This window comes from Daucus carota, chromosome 4, assembly GCF_001625215.2.
Source record: "Daucus carota subsp. sativus chromosome 4, DH1 v3.0, whole genome shotgun sequence".
Classification (NCBI taxonomy): Eukaryota; Viridiplantae; Streptophyta; class Magnoliopsida; order Apiales; family Apiaceae; genus Daucus; species Daucus carota.
In genome coordinates, this window is record NC_030384.2 from 31,809,409 (window position 1) to 31,827,498 (window position 18,090).

General features: G+C 33.6%; 2 protein-coding genes across 2 annotated transcripts; both read right to left on the reverse strand.

Annotated features, from left to right (window-relative positions):
• Window positions 1-184: 184 nt before the first annotated feature.
• LOC108218860 (CASP-like protein 4A1) lies at window positions 185-4,571 on the reverse strand. The gene is made up of 3 exons (XM_017391998.2): window positions 3,873-4,571; window positions 3,235-3,370; window positions 185-610 (listed from the first exon to the last, which is right to left on the reverse strand). Exons 1-3 carry the CDS (start codon window positions 4,388-4,390, stop codon window positions 425-427), a joined length of 840 nt encoding a protein of 279 aa, XP_017247487.1. The 5' UTR covers window positions 4,391-4,571; the 3' UTR covers window positions 185-424.
• An 863-nt stretch (window positions 4,572-5,434) lies between these two features.
• Window positions 5,435-13,360, reverse strand: LOC108219387 (protein farnesyltransferase subunit beta). Its single transcript, XM_017392805.2, has 14 exons — window positions 13,161-13,360; window positions 13,001-13,087; window positions 12,747-12,852; window positions 11,788-11,823; window positions 11,094-11,176; window positions 10,933-10,986; window positions 10,276-10,327; window positions 9,782-9,846; window positions 9,205-9,261; window positions 9,005-9,077; window positions 7,135-7,221; window positions 6,872-7,052; window positions 6,570-6,709; window positions 5,435-5,851 (listed from the first exon to the last, which is right to left on the reverse strand). Exons 1-14 carry the CDS (start codon window positions 13,271-13,273, stop codon window positions 5,612-5,614), a joined length of 1,374 nt encoding a protein of 457 aa, XP_017248294.1. The 5' UTR covers window positions 13,274-13,360; the 3' UTR covers window positions 5,435-5,611.
• Window positions 13,361-18,090: the final 4,730 nt, after the last annotated feature.

Below are 18,090 nucleotides of genomic sequence, written 5' to 3' on the forward strand. Positions count from 1 at the left end.
ATATTCCTAAGGCCAGGGATGACACGCTGTACTGGTTAAATATATTCACGGAGTAGACTACATGTAGATACATTATGTACAAGAGAATGTAAAACATCGATGCACGGTCTAATATACAGACCAACAATGATAAATATATACAGAGCAGAGTTCCCTATTTTAATTCTTAGTGTAACAAGTCATGTAACCACAATATTATATTTTACATTTGCAACATCTTACTCAACTTGCCAAAGAAACATCCAACTCAAGTATCTTCAGGCGTAGAGAGTCGGACAATAAATATATACATATACAAGCATTTATAAATATGCATATAACTTACAACATTACCCGTGACATTTTTTGTTTTACAACACTAATCTCGTAGGCAAAGATACAGAAGCAGATCGATCATTATAGGCAGCAATGATAAATATATATGCTATAAAGTGCATAGAGTGTAACCAGATATCATGGAGTTAGCAGCTAAGGACACAAATGCTATGAAGGAAACTACCACTGAAGCTCTTGCCATATTCGTAAACTTATCTTCCCCCCAGTTGGATTGCCAGTCATCTACACGAATGGCTGCTGATGATGACGATGATATCAGAAGATAAGCCAGAATCTGCAATATTAGACCCCAAGCATTTATTTAAAATTAGATAGTATATTGTTCAGAATAAACTCACTTTCGTTTACATGGCAATGACATGAATATATACACAAACACATTATATACATACATAATTCATTTTCAGTTATAACCATACACTTTGAAAAGCTGTTTAACTAAAAAATATGCAAAAGAACATAAGATCCTGCAATTTAAATACAGGATTCAAATATACATGGAACGCAGAAAAAGAAGCAAAATTAATAAATAAATAAAATCTGCCAAATTGTAGCAACTGAAAGATTCTGCTGATGTCTCATGCATTCCTTACATTATCAGTCAGAGGACTAAGCTTATACACCACCATATGTGGACGGAGATGTTCAAAAAAATTCACCTTAATTTGATGAATAAGCAGGCGTCTGTAAGGAGTGAATTATAACCTAAAACTAACCTCTCATTGTCTGGAAGATTCTTTTGCTGTCTCATACATTCTTTACATTATCAATCTCTAAGCTTATAAACAGAAACATTTGGACAGAGATGTGCAAAACAATTCACCTTAATTTCATGAATAAACAGGTGTCTGTAAGGAGTGAATGATATCCTAAAACCAACCTCTAGCACATTCTTACATTTACACAACTTTTTTTCTTTATGCATACTCTATTAGCAGGGGAAGTAGTTATAATATAGAAAGGAGGAATATGTTAAACTTGGTGCTGATCAATAGAACAGAAGATATGTCGTGTGTATAAGATTCGCTTGGTTGGGACAAATTTCTCTTCCCTCCCTAACAAGGTTACAGTGTAATCTCCACTATATTGTAATTTGAGATAAGTCTGTCTCCAACGCAAAGAAAATTGAAAAACTGTAAAATAAAATTCCTTGACGGCATGGTTGTGGGCGACGTAGATGGGTTCAAACCATTCAAATTTTCCAATAAGTTTTGAAGCTGTAGACCTGCTTACTGATAACAAAACTAGTAGAATTTTTTTTTTAGAGACACAAAAGAAACTGAAGAACTTATACAGACACAAAAAAACCCTGAAGAGCAATGAGCAAATTCTTATATTGTTTTGTATTCTGACGGTTAATATTTTATTGCATACTCCTAAATAAATATTACCTGTTCTTGCAAATTTGTGCTATCCCCTAATAAGATGTATAAATAAGATAATAATAGCAACCAAAAAAAAAATCACACTAATTAGCTTTTAACCACTCTTTAATGCTTAGACTACCAAAATGTAGGCAAAACAATCATACGGCATCAAATATATCTGTATTCTATATAATATGGTTTATTTTCAGTGGAGTATAACATATAATACCACCAATTAGTACTCCATTGAACTAATTTAAGAGTATTCCACTAAACCTTTGCCCTATGCCCTATTGCCCTATTAACTGTGTTACTCCAACTCTTATGTTTAGGTAGTCGTACCCATTTCCAACAGTTGGGCACTTGGAGTGTCCAACTTAAAGATCACATATGCGTTAAATATACATGCAAACAAAAAAAAATGAGTAAAAGAAAGAAGAAGAAAAAAAAAACAATGAGAAGATCCCAAGTTTACAAAATCCTTTATAAAATAGTGTTTAATCTGAATTTAATTGTAACTTTTTGTTAAGGTATCTACCTACCATACTTGTTCATTAATATATTATGTCGTGTCCCCGTGCCCGTGTCCAAATATAGGACAATGTCCCTGATTTTCAGATTTTACTAGTCCAACACTCGGATGTGTCGTGTCTGACACTTCATACCGAGTCAGAGTAACATAGGTCCTATATTGATATATTTTAAAGTGAAATTTTTTAAATATAAATGTAAATATATCTCATGTATTTCAATGTTGCGCCATGTAATTGGAGTAAATACAACATTATTAAACTATCATAAAAAGTTATGCTTGTGTAACCAAAAGCACATATTTAAACACTAAGGGGTGTTTTCAGCTCGGATTTAAATAAATTTATGGATTTTAATGAATTGTATTTGATTGTGATTTTAAGCGGATTCTAGATAAAACGTCGTCGTAGAGTTTATGTAGAGTTCATAGAATTTACACACAATGCTTCAAAATCTCATGGAACATGATGGGATTAAAAAACATAAAATACACTCAACATCCCATGAAATCCATCATCTTATGAATTTTTAAAAAAACCATCAATATGCAAATACCATCAGAGTTTAGTGAATTTTAAATAATCTCAATTGAATACCATTGGATTTTTATGCATAATTTAAAATCCTGATTAAATACGACCAGATTTTGTAGGACAATTTAAAATCCTAATTAAATACCCCATATTTCGATACATTTTTTAAAATCCGAGTTGAATACACATGAGTTTCATGAATGAAAAACAATCCTTTAAAATCTCAATTAAATACACCTTGAAAATTTCTAATTTTTGTGTCACGTAAAAAATTGCCGGTTCGCGGCAAAAAAAAAAAAAAAAAAATTGCCGGAGTGGAGCCACCACCCCAGAATTGTCATTTTCGTTGAGAAATATTAAGAAAACTGATAAGTCAAATTCCATGTAAAAATGTAAAACTAATCTATACCGGCTAAAGTAAATAATCAGCAAAATTTGAAAAAGAGTAAAGGTGAGGGAACACACACCTGATCAAAGGCGAAATCAAAGATATAACGGAGATGAGAACCTGAAACTAGTTTTCCAGAAGATAACTGATAAGCTAGATTTAGTCCCTGTAAAGCCGAGTAGAAAACTCCTATGGCATTCACCGCAATACAGTACCTGTTCAACTCATATAAATTCAGCTTTAATTCACACATACAAACCCACACTCTGATTAGAACAATTTTACTTTCAACAAGTGTTCTTTACTTTTTCTACATATCATCCCGCAATTATTTCCCACCTGAAAACAATTTTTTACGGTGTTTAAAGCATCTCCAATGAGCTCTTCAAACAATTTTTTCCTCCTCTAATTTTTTCCTCCTCTTCAAACAAGTCATAAGCATCTTGCATTGGACTTGCTCTAATGATTTTTTAAAAATTTAAAAGTCTTATCTCTCCTCTGTTTTAAAGAGGATATAGATGCTCCTAACTTATTATCAATCACTGACATTCTATTTACTTCTCTCCAATTGTAGTGTTGAAGTTGCCACTATATTCATGTATCACGGGAGCCCTATATTATATTATTTTTTAGAAAATGAATTAGGAGAGCTTATGCTGCTATCACTGTTCTCCGGGGAAGGAGACCTAAATATATCATATATCAAAATTATTTTACCTGAATTCAATATACCGATTAAAGGAATCAACGGCCCAGCCTTTATTCCGATCAGCAGCCATAACCGAGAATGAAACCAAACAAAACACGAATCCAAAAAACCTGAACCCTAACGCCGCCTTCTTCACCACCAACTCACTCACCGTCCTCCTCGAACCAAACGACGACGTCGTCTTCATCCGCCTCGTCCCTATACTACTAACTCCACCGCTAGTCTCTTTAGCAGCACGCTGTGGCTTCGTAACCGTGACCGGATCGGCCGGAACCGACCGGTTCGGAGCCGCCGAAAAAGTCGGCGAGAAAGTCGGAGGAGAGTTGTGAAACTGAAGAGGCGGCGAGGGCGAGGGTTGTAAAGAGAGGTGCTGCGATGCATCGGCGTGGTCGAGAGATGAGCGGCAAGACGAGAGAGATGAGTCGGTGGGGGAACGCGCCGGCGGCAAGTTGAGTGAAGTATTTGGACTGGGATTGGTGATGTCGGAGACTCTCCACTGCTTCTCAGCTGCTTCGCTCTTCTCCATGTATGTATAGCTTGTATGTATAGTTTAAAACTGGAAGTGAAGGCTTATAGGTGGAAACGAGAAGATTTGAGCTTACACACGAAGCAAAGTTAGCAAAGGGAGCAAAGTGAAAGTAAGCAAGAATAGTGACAGCTTCTGCTTCCAATTTCCCTTTCTTTTTTCTTTTTTTTAATCTAAGTTCATGGACATTCTACATAAATCACAATATTTATCTCTGCTTCGCTGAAAGACAAAAGTCTACTAGTCTACAACTATCAATTGGGTATAGTTTAATGATATTTTTAATTTTATCCCCCTAGTTGATACTTATTCATTGAACAATTTGTTGGGGGTGTTGACCAGTGTCCCGGTGATGATGTAATAAATTAGTTGATCTAGAGGAGGAGAGTTTCATTCATAAAATCTGAGGGTATTTAATTGAGATTGTTTAAAATCCATTAAAATTTGATGATATTAAAATGTTGATGGATTTTTTTGGATTTCATGAAATGATGGATTTTGTGGCAATCTCCAATGTATTTTAAGTTTTTTGAAATCCCATCAAAATCAATGGGATTTTGAAGTATTGTACTAAAATCCTATCAACTCTGCGACATTTTATCAAGAATCCGCACAAAATCACATACAATCTATTAAAATTCATGAACTAAAAACAATCCATTAAAATCTCAATCGAATACACCCCGTAAATGTCGACATAGATAAAAGAAAATTTAAAATTTCATATTCAAACTGAACTTGTTTGCATTATATTAAATTCTGCAAGATTTTTAGGTCGTACTCCCCGATACGAAAGATGTATTTGCGGCTCATCAATTCTCTAAATCGGGGTACAGTAAACAAATCTCTTTGCCCATCATCGTGTTCATAGAGGTGAAAGTGTCCAGTGTTGCACTCCCCCCGTCCCCCGTCCCCGGTGTTGTTTACGTATACGTACACCGTTTGCACGCATTTGAAATGAGAGGGGGACAAAGGGAGTAACTTGTATGTCTGACTTTCCGGACGTATACTATGAATAAACAATTGTTCATACACAAACAGAGATGAGTACAATATCAATGTCATTTTATAAACGCTCCAGAATTATGCTTCTATGACAGGTAACTGCGAGTTCTAATCTTACAACAGAATCAAGACTTGATTTGTTCTCACAATTTTCACAATTCTGTAGTGTATTTAGGCCGTAGTGTATTCAGGCCGAGGAAACAAACATGAAGAGGCCTAGGAAGGCAACATGAAGAACTCCCGCGCTTCCTTGTACCGCTCAAAGACAACGTTGTACACCGGATGGACAGGTTCCAAGAGATTTTTAGAATAATTTCCGAAGACAGCAGCTGGCAAAGGCTGAGAATCAACATTACTTGACCAGCTATACTGACACACCGATAAGCCACTTAGACAATAGCATGTGTGATAGTGGTCTCTATACTTCCCTGGTTTGTCCCTAAACCCTCCCTCGACCTGTGCCAACAAAATTACAGAGATAATCCAGAATTATGTATACAAGCCTAATTTTCAACCTGGTCAGGCCATTAATCTTAGCAATGTTCAAAGTGCAACAACTTAACCAATAAGATTTCCTTGAAAGCATCAAGCATTTTAGCACTATGTACAGCATGAAAAACAACTCCAAAAAAATCACGACAGAAAGAATGACAACTGAGCAGGACACTACCCAAAAAAGTCTAAAGGACTAGAACTTTCCAGAGTCTTGAACATGCGAAAAGGATAACTTCTTTGTTGTCCTTATTTGTGGGAAATTAACAGAGACAAACTATTAAACTCCAATAAATCACTATAACCAAAACTCCATGATTAGCATACCTACCAGATTTAATCACTAACTTGTGGTCACAAACCAAGATTGGGCACTGGGCACTTAATTCTAAAATTCAGTAATGACCTTGTAATATACAAGCAAACATTAAAAGTAGCACATAATTATATTATCTATTCTTTAATCTGTAACACCATAAATAAAGCAAAGAATTGTATAGACTAGTGTTACCAACTCAAGTTACCCTGCGAAACTGACAGAGACCTGGAAAGTAGCTTTAATTATAGGAAATAGATAAACCTTTTTTTTACCACACACACAAAAAAGATGTATCAAGAAACCAAGAGTAACAGAGATTCAATCCAGATATTTAGCACAGAAATTTGTAGAAGTGAAAGGAACCTGAGAGCATAAGAGAATATATCGCTGCAACTCTATGCAATGGAATAGAGGCTCTGTTTCTGCATTTCCTCTTCTCCCAGTAGAACCAACACCTAACCGCTCAAATTTAACTTGATCAGAAGGATTTCGCTGTCCGGCACCTGGGAGATATGAACATCAAGTTATCAACAACATAACAAGCAGATGCCGTACTTTTCGTACTAGGTACACCGCTCTGCTTTAGGAAATGATGAAGTTTTTCTTTATAGTGTTAATGAGTTTGTTTATTAGTAAAAAGTAAAAACTGTCCCTGGTTAGCATACCATCCTCATGAGAGCAATGTTCATCAGCATGTGGCGAGTTCCCACCAAGGCATTGTTCTTCTTCACTTAAATCAGCAGAAGTTTGAGAGCTGTCTGCATCATTTTCATCTACTTCATCAGACACAAAAGCTTGCTCATCAACTATCATATGCAATCTTTGTATTAATGCCGATGCTCCTCCCTGATCAATTTAATGTAGGTTATTACACTATATGGGAAAAAAATATGCCTGAGTAATAACAAACCAAAACAAAATAGAATACCTGCCAAAATGAGTAGCAACCATCGACCAATTTATTTGTTCGCCCTTGGAAACCACCTTCCAATCCTTGTCTAAACACCAACCAATCCTAATGTAATAAATGCACAACATAACCTTTTAGGTGTCTCGCATGCTTGAAAGAGAATGACTATGCTTTACAAAATTGTAGGTCTTCTACGGAGCAGCCATATACAGTCCGCAGAGTAACACACTCACATATTAAGCTTTGGTAAGCACAACCAAATAAGCAAGCAAAACATTTTATTATGCAGGTGCAAATAGTTCCTTATGGTTTTCATGGAGCATAATAGGCGAAGGGTAGACAAGGAGGCAGACGTTTAATTACCAAAAAAATGAGGCAGATGCTAAATTACAAAAATAAATAAATAAAATCTGAGGCAAATGTTGGTACCTAAACAGAGAGACTGCATACCCTGTTCAATACTAAAACTAGTATTTAGAAGTAAGCATTGACCATTGGGTGGTTACCAATCACCATGTGACAATTTTGTTGAAACTGCATAGTATTTGATTCTTTTGTGAACTTCTTGTACTGTATAACCATTTTCAATGGAAATGCAGAGGGATTACTGAAATTTTAGGTAAACATGTTGGCTGAATTTATGTTAAAGGTATGTCACCCTTCCAACAATAAACAACCTGAACGAATTTTCTAATTTCTTCGTCGGTTCGTCCTATGCGTTCCAGAAGTTCAGAAACCTGCTCTCTACATTCTCGGTGACCTCCATAAATGGCAAAGAATGCCAAAAGGTCCGGACGGGGAAATTTACAACACTCAGTCCACCTATATCAATTGTAAACCATTCATCCCACCGTAGCTGCAGCTTCGCCTTGAGAGTTTAAGCTAATTAACATGAATTTTGCTTTGAGTTTCTATTGTTTAGCTATCGAGCGTAAAAGGTCATAAATTTCACTTTAAGCATGCTTCGCCTACAAGGCCAAATAGATTATATAGAAGGTTTAGTGATGAGCAAATCATTGGTTCCAGTTTTCAGTTATCTAATGCTCTGCAAGAATTTTATAATGGTACAAACAAACATCATGCTTTCAGCAATCTTGTTGTGGCTGCCTTGAGCCTCTAGAAATGTTCTCGCTCCTCCATCGAGAACCAGGCCCAATATTCTTTCACATGTGGTTCAAGATGAATGTCGTCTTTCCATATTTAAATATATATTTAATCTATATATTATTCCCTCGCAGTCTTCATTTACTGCACCTAATTGAGAATTCTGGAAGATGTCAGAATCTAGAGAGAGATGTGCATGCATGGGAGAGATATCTGATGTCCATACAGATAAAAACAAGGATTTTTAGTTTTAGAAAGGGAGCAATGGTTGTTAAGACTGTAAGTCAAGTATAGTGGACAGGGGTCCATTGGCCGACTAGGCTTACTAATAGTCTACTAGTCGGAATTCATTAATATATAATTACAAACATATCATGAAAGTGGGCCATCTGCATTACCAGAAGAGACAAAACTGCAACTCTTTAATTACAATAATATTTTATCCTTATAACAATTTTAAAACTGTATGTCACAAGCTCATGTTGTACATATATTTCATTTTAAAAAACAGTTTAAAGGGAAAGTTTTTAATGAGCAGCGCAAAATGAGAAGAATAATATTTTAGTATCGAGGCCAATTTCACTTTAGCTTAAAGATAGCAATTACACCAATTTCACTTTAGCTTAAAGATAGCAATTACACAAATTTCACTTTAGCTTAAAGATAGCAATTACACCGCCACAATTATAAATCAGATACGTTTATGTACAGGAAACATTATATGACTTCATAACGTGAAGAAAAAAACAAGCAGTATGAACTACGAAGCAGAAAATGTCCTTACAGTTAAACTAGCCAAGTCCAAACGGTTGACCTCCTTGATCAATATCATTGTGGCCAACCCACAAAAGGTATAGCTGCTCAAAACCAAAAAACATCACAAACATAAAACATAAGATCAAAAAACCAAGCTAATCTGAAAAATAGTGTGGATTCACAACATAGTTTTCCTTGATTGAACGGTGAAATGTGTGCAAAACATACCCACCATGAGCTTCAGAACCTGGTTCTCCGGCAATTCCACCTTCGTACGTTTGACAGCTACAGGGGACATGCCAACCAGACAAGCTTCAGTTAGTGGCATTAATAAATGAAGATACAAATTCCAAATTAGAACCAACAAAAAAATTGTAACCCCGAATGCAATCTTTAGCAGCCCTATATTTATAATTTGTACATTTATTATCATAAGCTGAAAACTAAAGCATAACATCATTCAGGACTTTTATGAGCCAACAATAACTCAGTCATTTCTCAGCACATCTGCATTTTGTTGTAATCCATAAATACTGTGTATATAAAATGTGCCTCGTGTCTGAATGAATAATTATACAACCCCAAAAAGGTTATCAAGTCACCTCACGAACAAAAATCTCCCACAGGCACTTTCTCGAAATTCTACACTTATTTTGAGGCACAAGCAATATTTCAACAAATTGATAAGAGGAAGAAAAGAGGAATATACATGTTGATATCTAACTGAATAGAACTCTTGACTTACGACATACTACATAATTCACATCGCTATGCCAATAATGAAGTATAGACTACTTGTACCAACCTTAAAATGTAATTTCCAACGTTCTCAATCAGCTCATCATCCAATATATTTAGAATACTTGCAACCTAATAGAGCAAAGATAAAGTAACATAAATGGCTGAAGATGACACAAAAGGTAGCCATCAGTGAGAAAACTAAATCCTACAAGTAGAAAAATAAAAACTCAAGATAAAACCAGTAGACAATTTTGAAAGAGACAAGATTTATCTTCCATTTTCCATCAAATATTAGTATTGAGCAATAAGCAGGAACTTTTCGGACAAATTTGGATTCTTTTAGAAAATTTATGCACATCTTCATATATAGCTGAAGATGATTATTTTAAATATTGGATAACGTTAGGTAATTTAGTTATTTGAAGTAGTCCACACTACAGAACTGGGCACAATCAATTAAATCTTCAATCTACAGAAACATAGAAAACAGATTTTAGCTTTCCTCTAAGATCACGAACTATTATAACTCAGCAATAATACCAAGACAACAACACATACCGAAATTGCAGTGTAGCAAGCACGAACATCAATTTCTCCACCATCATGCATCCTATGGAAAGTGATGCTTATTATTATTAAGAAAAAAAAGGCATTGTAGGTCAAAGATAAGTATGTCAAACAAAATTGCTAGACATCACAGGATACTCTCACTAGTTCTGAGAAGACTGAAGCCTAAAGTGCATGATAAACTATAAAAAAAGCATTGCTTAAAGCTGAGACTTGGTTGATCTTTTACTATCATTGCCCCAAGTTAATTAATTTAATTGAAGGTATTTTTTAAGCTACAAGTGATACATGTTGACAATGAAAATTAAGCTCCACATAGAATTTCTATAAGAAGTGACCTCAAGGTTTTAACTACTCAACAACTTTTAGCAACAAATTTTTTAACAGCCACGAGGTTAGACACTATAGAATATAAACTATAAATAGGTATCTATTTATAGGGTATATAAATGCCACGAGCTCAAGTAACTGGTGAACGCAGGATGAGACAAAACTGACAGCTACAATTTAAATTGCACATATAGTAATACGTTTATATAAACATTGACCACTTCATGCACATCCAGCAAAATTGTACACTCTACTTTGTATATTGAAGCAATGCATGCAGTATAAAGGGTGAAATTTCAAATTAACAGAATGGCTAACCTGAATCCTCCATTCTTGTCTTTCATTCGCAACAAAAACAAATACAAGTTACCTCTGAAATGCATGAACATTAATTTGAAGTCAGTTGGTCAGCCGTTGGGCAATAGGCACAAGCATATAATAAAATTTTAGTACAGTTCCCAATGTACTAAACTGACCACCTATTGATAGATGACAATGACTTCTGGCCACCCAGAGTAACAAGTGAATTTACTGCTGCATAAGTTGTAGCAAGATGTGGAAGCTGAGGAAGTTCATAAATGAGTTAGCATCATAAAGGAGAAAATCAACCATCACAGTAAATCAAGAAAAAAATTTATTATATGATTAACATCTCATGTCAAATTTGACAAAAATACAATAAGCTCATACACTTCATCTTCATATACCATTGCCCTTATACAACCAAATACCTTATTCTGGGTGCTAAATTAGACTTCACATTCGTGATCTACAATTCTACATTAACCACCTTCACAATCTAGGAAGTAAATATTTTTAATTAATACAACATTAATCAATGATCACAAAGAGTTGTTATTATATTTCAACTAACCAGATAATAGAATGTCACCTCTCTGTTGTATAAAGATATGATATGCACTATTGCTTTAATGAACACTAAAGAAAGACACCTTAGATAGTATTTATTAATAAAAGATAAACGCCAGCTACAAGAGGCACCCATGCAAATTGTTCCTTTAAAGATCTCCAACTGTGAAGTATCTTCTCAAATTATATTGAGACATCAACTAGTAACTACTTCACATGCATAAAAAACTACAGATGAATATGGAAAACTCAGATGTCTGTATAATTTCCTAGTAAATTGTTTAGTATAGATGTGAGAGTTACCTGTCCAGGCCCACCGCCATATCCACCATTCTTATCCTAGAAGTAAATGGATAGAAAAAGAATCAAAACAGGAAAGCTGAAGTAAGAAACCAGGTATATATGACACCTTGCGCAACAAATTAACTAAAATAAGACCATGCATGGCAATGTTTGCTAAAAATTGGCATGATAAGCTCAGACAAAATTTCTTTTCTCGTATTAAAGGTCACTTATCTCGTATTAATGGATCCTCTGACTAAAATGGGACACTTTCACCAATTTAAAAATCAATTATTTTCTGTTGAGTAATTGTTCGAGTAAGTCTTGAATGAGCCCCTCGAAAGCTTGATGCAAATAAACTATGAGTCACACTTACAATTCCAAAGAAATATGTGAGAAAAAAGAAAGAAGCAAGAATGGGATTAAAGTATAAAAGACGCCTAATTTGTAAAATCCCCTACAAAAACATGTCTAATTTGAGTTTTATTGTTACTTTTTGTTAAAATGTCTAACTTGCCATACTTGTTTATTAGTATACTACGATGTGTCCCCATACCCGTGTCCGAAAGTACGACAGTGTCCCCTTGTCCCCAATTTTCAAAATTCCTAAGTCCTACACTCGGATATGTGTCGTGTCCGACGATCCGTACTGGCGTACCCGAGTCCAAGTAACAAGGAATTTCACCAACAAGACATTATCCAGCTGAATTAAGTTTCATAACAAAAACAAAAGATTTAGAAAAATGAAAGTAGAATGTCACAAAATTTCTAGCCCTCGATTAAAATAGTGAAAATAGGTTCATCGGATCCCTGTCAACAAATGAAATCAAATTAAGTTGAAAAATCCTGTTTTCAGAACGATTCTTCATTCATCCCCTATCACTCATACACTCTGGTGGAAAGTCAAAACAAGCTACGTGGAATTAGAGTTGAGACACCAATAGCTAATAATCTCAAATACTTGAAAAAAAATTATTAACCTGGCAACGATCCAGAAAATCAATAGCTCTGTCCTCTAGCTCATCATCGACAGAGTCTCCGAGTAGCGCAATGGAGTGAAGAATCCAGTAGCAAAGCCAAGGCCGACTATTAAATAAAATCCAAAACAACAATTCCATTTCAGACTCCGCAATTCATACTACACGATCCAATTTCATAAAACCTAGTTATCACTTACTAATAAAACGAATACATTGATATGATAAATTACGAGACGAGAATAATAAAAAAGTACTTGGCATCCAAGACGCAGAAGGATGGAGCGAGATGTCGCAGGCCTTTAGTGAGATAATCGATGTGCTCGTCGCGAAAAAGCTGGAGCCTGTGTGTTTAGCACAATTACGTAAGTAAATATATGAACCCTAGATAGATTGGTAGAGTAATTAATAAAGTACCTGAGGTGTTGTTGAGCAGGAGGAAGGTTATCAAAGTGATTGTAGATTTGAAAAACTTGAGACTGAGTAATCCACTGATCTTCCTGGGTCTTGGTCAATCTTGTCTCTGCCATTGCGTCTCTCTTTCAACTCCTCGCTGGGTTGTTGCTTCACTGCCGCTTTATTCCCGCACCCAATAACTTGAACGGTTCTTGACACTCGAACTTTTTTTTTTTTAAAATAGAATAAATCTCAACGAGAATCGGAAAATGAGCGTGATAATTCTTTCATTCAAAAAAGTTTATTATCTAACCGTCGGACATACAAGATGCCGGGGAAATTTAGACAGTACCGAAAAAAAAAATCGATCTTCTTCAAAAAATCCTGAAAATAAAACAAGAAAAACAAAAAAATATAAATCGATATATTTAACAGATTATATCAAAATATTTCCACAATCATGATAACTCATGACTGAGACAATTAAACTCTTAATTAAGGCATAATAATGAAATATTAATGTCCTTAATTAATACACAATTAACGTCCTCAAATAAGGCACAATTAACGTCCTCAATAAAGAGGCTCAATTTACGCACAAGAGGCCCAATTTACGTCATCAATAAAGAGGCACAATTTACGCCCTCAATTAGAAGGCACAATTAACGCCCTCAATTAAGGCACAATTAGCGCTTTCCTTTCTGAAACCGGATCTCATCCCGAAACCGCCGTCACCGCCACCATCAGCCATCACCGCTATGCTATCGGTCAAGTTGCCTCGTCATATACGAAGCGAACAACGAAGCGTCTCATTTGTAACACGAACAACCGCCAAAAACACCAAAAACCAAACAAAACACAAGGATTAAACAACACAAACAAATACCCACAAGCAAACAATATTAAAGTCAACACCTTTTCGCAATTTCACTCAAAATAAATCAGAAAATGAAAGTAACAAACAAAAAAACGAAGAGATACCTGAAAAACAGAGTTGAAATAGCAACTATTACCAAAATTTTCAAGACAAAAAAACGTTTGCCTTCGGGGAAGGAGTTGACGAGAGCTTTCTCGAAATTAGAACCCGTAGCAATATAGATATGTCGTTAATACAACTCTATATTTAATGTTACAACTCGAATAATACGTTTTGTTAAAACGATAAACAGGAAAAGCAGATCGGCCGGCTCGAGACCCAAGAGGCATGAGCGTGTAGAGAGAGATGGGTTTTTTCACACTTATCGAACTTAAAATGCAGGTTTTAGTAATTATTTTTTAATTTAATTAAAATAAAGAAAATAAATATATAATAAAAAGTAAATAATAAATGAGTTTGATAAAATCTAAATATATTTTCATAAATATTAGAAATCACAACATTGTATAAGTTGTGATAACATTCTAAGAGTAATGTGTAAATATCTATAAACAGTATTTTTCTTTTTGAACTCATATTTAGAGATCGTATAACTGACTTATATATGACCAGTTTGATACCGTTTTGAGTTTGGTGACTAACTTGGTATATCAAGTCCATTTTGATGATCCACTTGATTATCAGCCGATAAGATTGATACATATCAGATGATCCGGTTGATATTGATGATTGATCATATATCTTTATGGATCCAGTTGCTGTGTATGATTAATCATCAACCTCAACGAATATAGTCAAACGTGAACCAACTGAATGTAGGTATCAATCTTTCATACAGAGACTAACCTCAACAAATATGATCAAACATGAACCTCAACCGGATGCAGGTATCAATCTTTTATACTGAGACTATATGTAATTTTGACTATAATAACACATAACTTGTTCGATCTCAATCGGGAAATTTGGTTATCAATTTTAAATCCTTAACTAGTGAGAATGAAAAGATTAAAGAGTCTCCCAAAATGATAATAAAAACTATTTATATAAAAAATGAACTTCCCAAATATATAATTTTTATACATTAATAGCACAAGGTTAAGTTCCATGGAGGTCGTACTTTTATTAAAAAGTTTAGATGACCATATATATTTTACAAGAAGGATATTATAAAATATATTTTATGCAAAGTGGAGATAAAAATCAATTATAACAAAATTTATTGGTCTGATCTCCATATATATAATTATAGTATGCATGTATTTTAAAAATGATTTGACACATCTAACAAGCATGAGAACCTCTCAAGTGTAGCTCCAAAATTCATAGGGGTTATTTGGTTGGAGTGGTGGTACGTGGTTGGAATCAAGAATCAGGTTAAAGTGGCAGATTTAAGTGTCATGATATCATTTTTTATTCGAGTGTTGTAATAAATTTGTACAACTTAAACTATTTTTATGTTATTGATCAAATTAAATTATTATATATATCTAAATTATAAATATTTTTTTAATAATAATAATTTTTATTTAAATATTTTACAAAATAATAAAGAATAATTTAAAAAATAATACTCATACTACTTTTCCCTATCATACCCGTCTTCCTTTGGGCATCAAAAATTTATATCTTGAAATTTCATATACGTATACAAGAATATTTTTTTTTTAAACTAAACATAAGGTGTGGAATTGATATTATATACATACATGATTTGCTTTTTGATACCACATGATCAAACAACACCTTACTTTTATAATTCAACTAGTTGAGAAGCCGCGCGTTGCGGCGGCCTATAAAAATTATATTAATGATTCAATATTAATATTTGTAGAATGTAATAATTTAGTGGCTGTCTATAAAAAGTATATTAGCGATTAAAAATTAATATTTGTAGGATAAAATAAATTATATATTATAAAAAGCTTGATGTAATACCAATACTAATATATAAAATTGCAAAATTGGACTATAATTCATGTTGAAAAAATGAAAATAAATTTCTACCTGTAATCAACTATTTAAAACACGACGAATCTTAATTTTATTTGTGTTTTTTTTTATTGAAAAGTAATCATGTTCTTACATTGTCATCTTCCTCCAATTTTTTTGGATTGATTGTGCACAAAAACATTTAACTTAAATCCGTGAGATAACGGTGTATAATTACCCTTACTTGTAACAACCTATATTTTTTAATACTGTATGAATAGTCTTCACTTAAAAGTTGCTTGAACGGAGCAAACAAATAATGCATGAATAATTTTTTCCTGTGTACAAAGTAAATCATATAAAATTTAACAACAAACATGTCCGATGAACAAAACAAATATTATAAAAGAATAATCAACAAACATACATCACTAATAGTTAATTTATTGATATCATCCATCAATATCATGTCAAGAGTATATTCTTCTCCCGTGTTTGGATTTGTCGACTCTCACACAGCGGTCTATAACTATCTTTACTTGCAACAACCTTTATTTTTTTTAATACCGTATAAACAGTCTTCACTTATCGTTGCAGAAGAACGGCACCACCCAGTTAGAAATCGAGCAAGAGAAGTATCACCAGAGAGATGTAGGGTTGTGGTATTGAGATAGAAGGTTGTGTTTAGATAATCCAAAACCTTACAACGTATAGGGGTATTTATAGGTGTAGAGAGACTTGTGTGCTACTCTTTCCCATAATTAATATCAAACAAAATCAGATTAAAACTTTAAAGCTTCTATATTCCATAAATAATCTGAAACAAAATCATATTCTGAAATTTACTTCTAATATATCCGAAACTAGAAAAGGTAGTTCTAATTTTTGATATTTTACATCCAAAAATTCTAGAAAATTAGAAAAATAGAACGGAGCGATGTGAGAGGCGCCACCTACACGCCCCTCGCTTCTCCTTTATATAAGTATAGGGTTAATTATCAAGTTGGTCACTGAAGTGGACTTAATGTATCAAGTTGGTCACTGAACTCAAAACGGTATCAAGATGGTCACAAAAGTCACCATAAATATCAAACAAGTACCTTGAAATATGAGTCCAAGTAGTAAAAATATTATTTATAAAGTTTTACACATTATTTTTAAATGTTAACACAACCAACTAAAAGGTTATGACTTCTAGTATTTAAAATAATATATTTATATTTTATCAAGTTTATATATTATTTATATTTTATTATATAGTTATTTTCTTTGTTTTAATTAAAAATAAATAATAAATAAACTTGATAAAATCTAAATATTTTATCATAAATATTAGAAGTCGTAACCTTTTACTTGGTTTTGGTAAGATTCAAAAATAATGTGTAAAACTTTATAAATAATATTTTACTGCTTGAACTTATATTTCAAGGTATTTGTTTGATATTTATGACCACTTCAGTGACCATCTTGATACCGTTTTGAGTTCAGTGACCAATTTGATACATTAAGCCCACTTCAGTGACCAACTAGATAATTAACCCTATAAGTATATTGATGATTATTCGAATAATCTTCACATTTATTATCATCAAAGAACATACAAATAATATCAAGATGCATGTAGTAGAAAGAAGGTGTTTAAAGTGAAAAATTTCAGGATGAAACAATTTTCTACCGAATTATATGGGATAACATCCCCCATATATATAAATATATTTTCATGGGACATTTCGGTATTGTCCCTTATGAGAAAATTTTCATGTATGAAAAAATCTCTTTCTTTAAGTATCGTATTTCATCACAATTTATTGACGTGAAAGTCTTTTCACAAAAAAATACGGATATAATAGATCCGGACCCACACCTATTTCGGTACTATATTATCACTATTCATAAAATCTCGCACTATCAATCAAAACCATTGGTACATTCAAAAAACGGGCGAAGATTAGTGTACATTGAAAAGCGTATGCGTCGATTTATGAAAAATGGGCGAAGATTAGTGTACATTGAAAAGCGTATGCGTCGATTTATGAAAAATGGATAAATATAAGATATTGATGGGAGATATGGGTGGAAGGAACACACCATGTGATGTTTACAGAAATAAGACACATATAAATATTAGTATATGTCACCAGC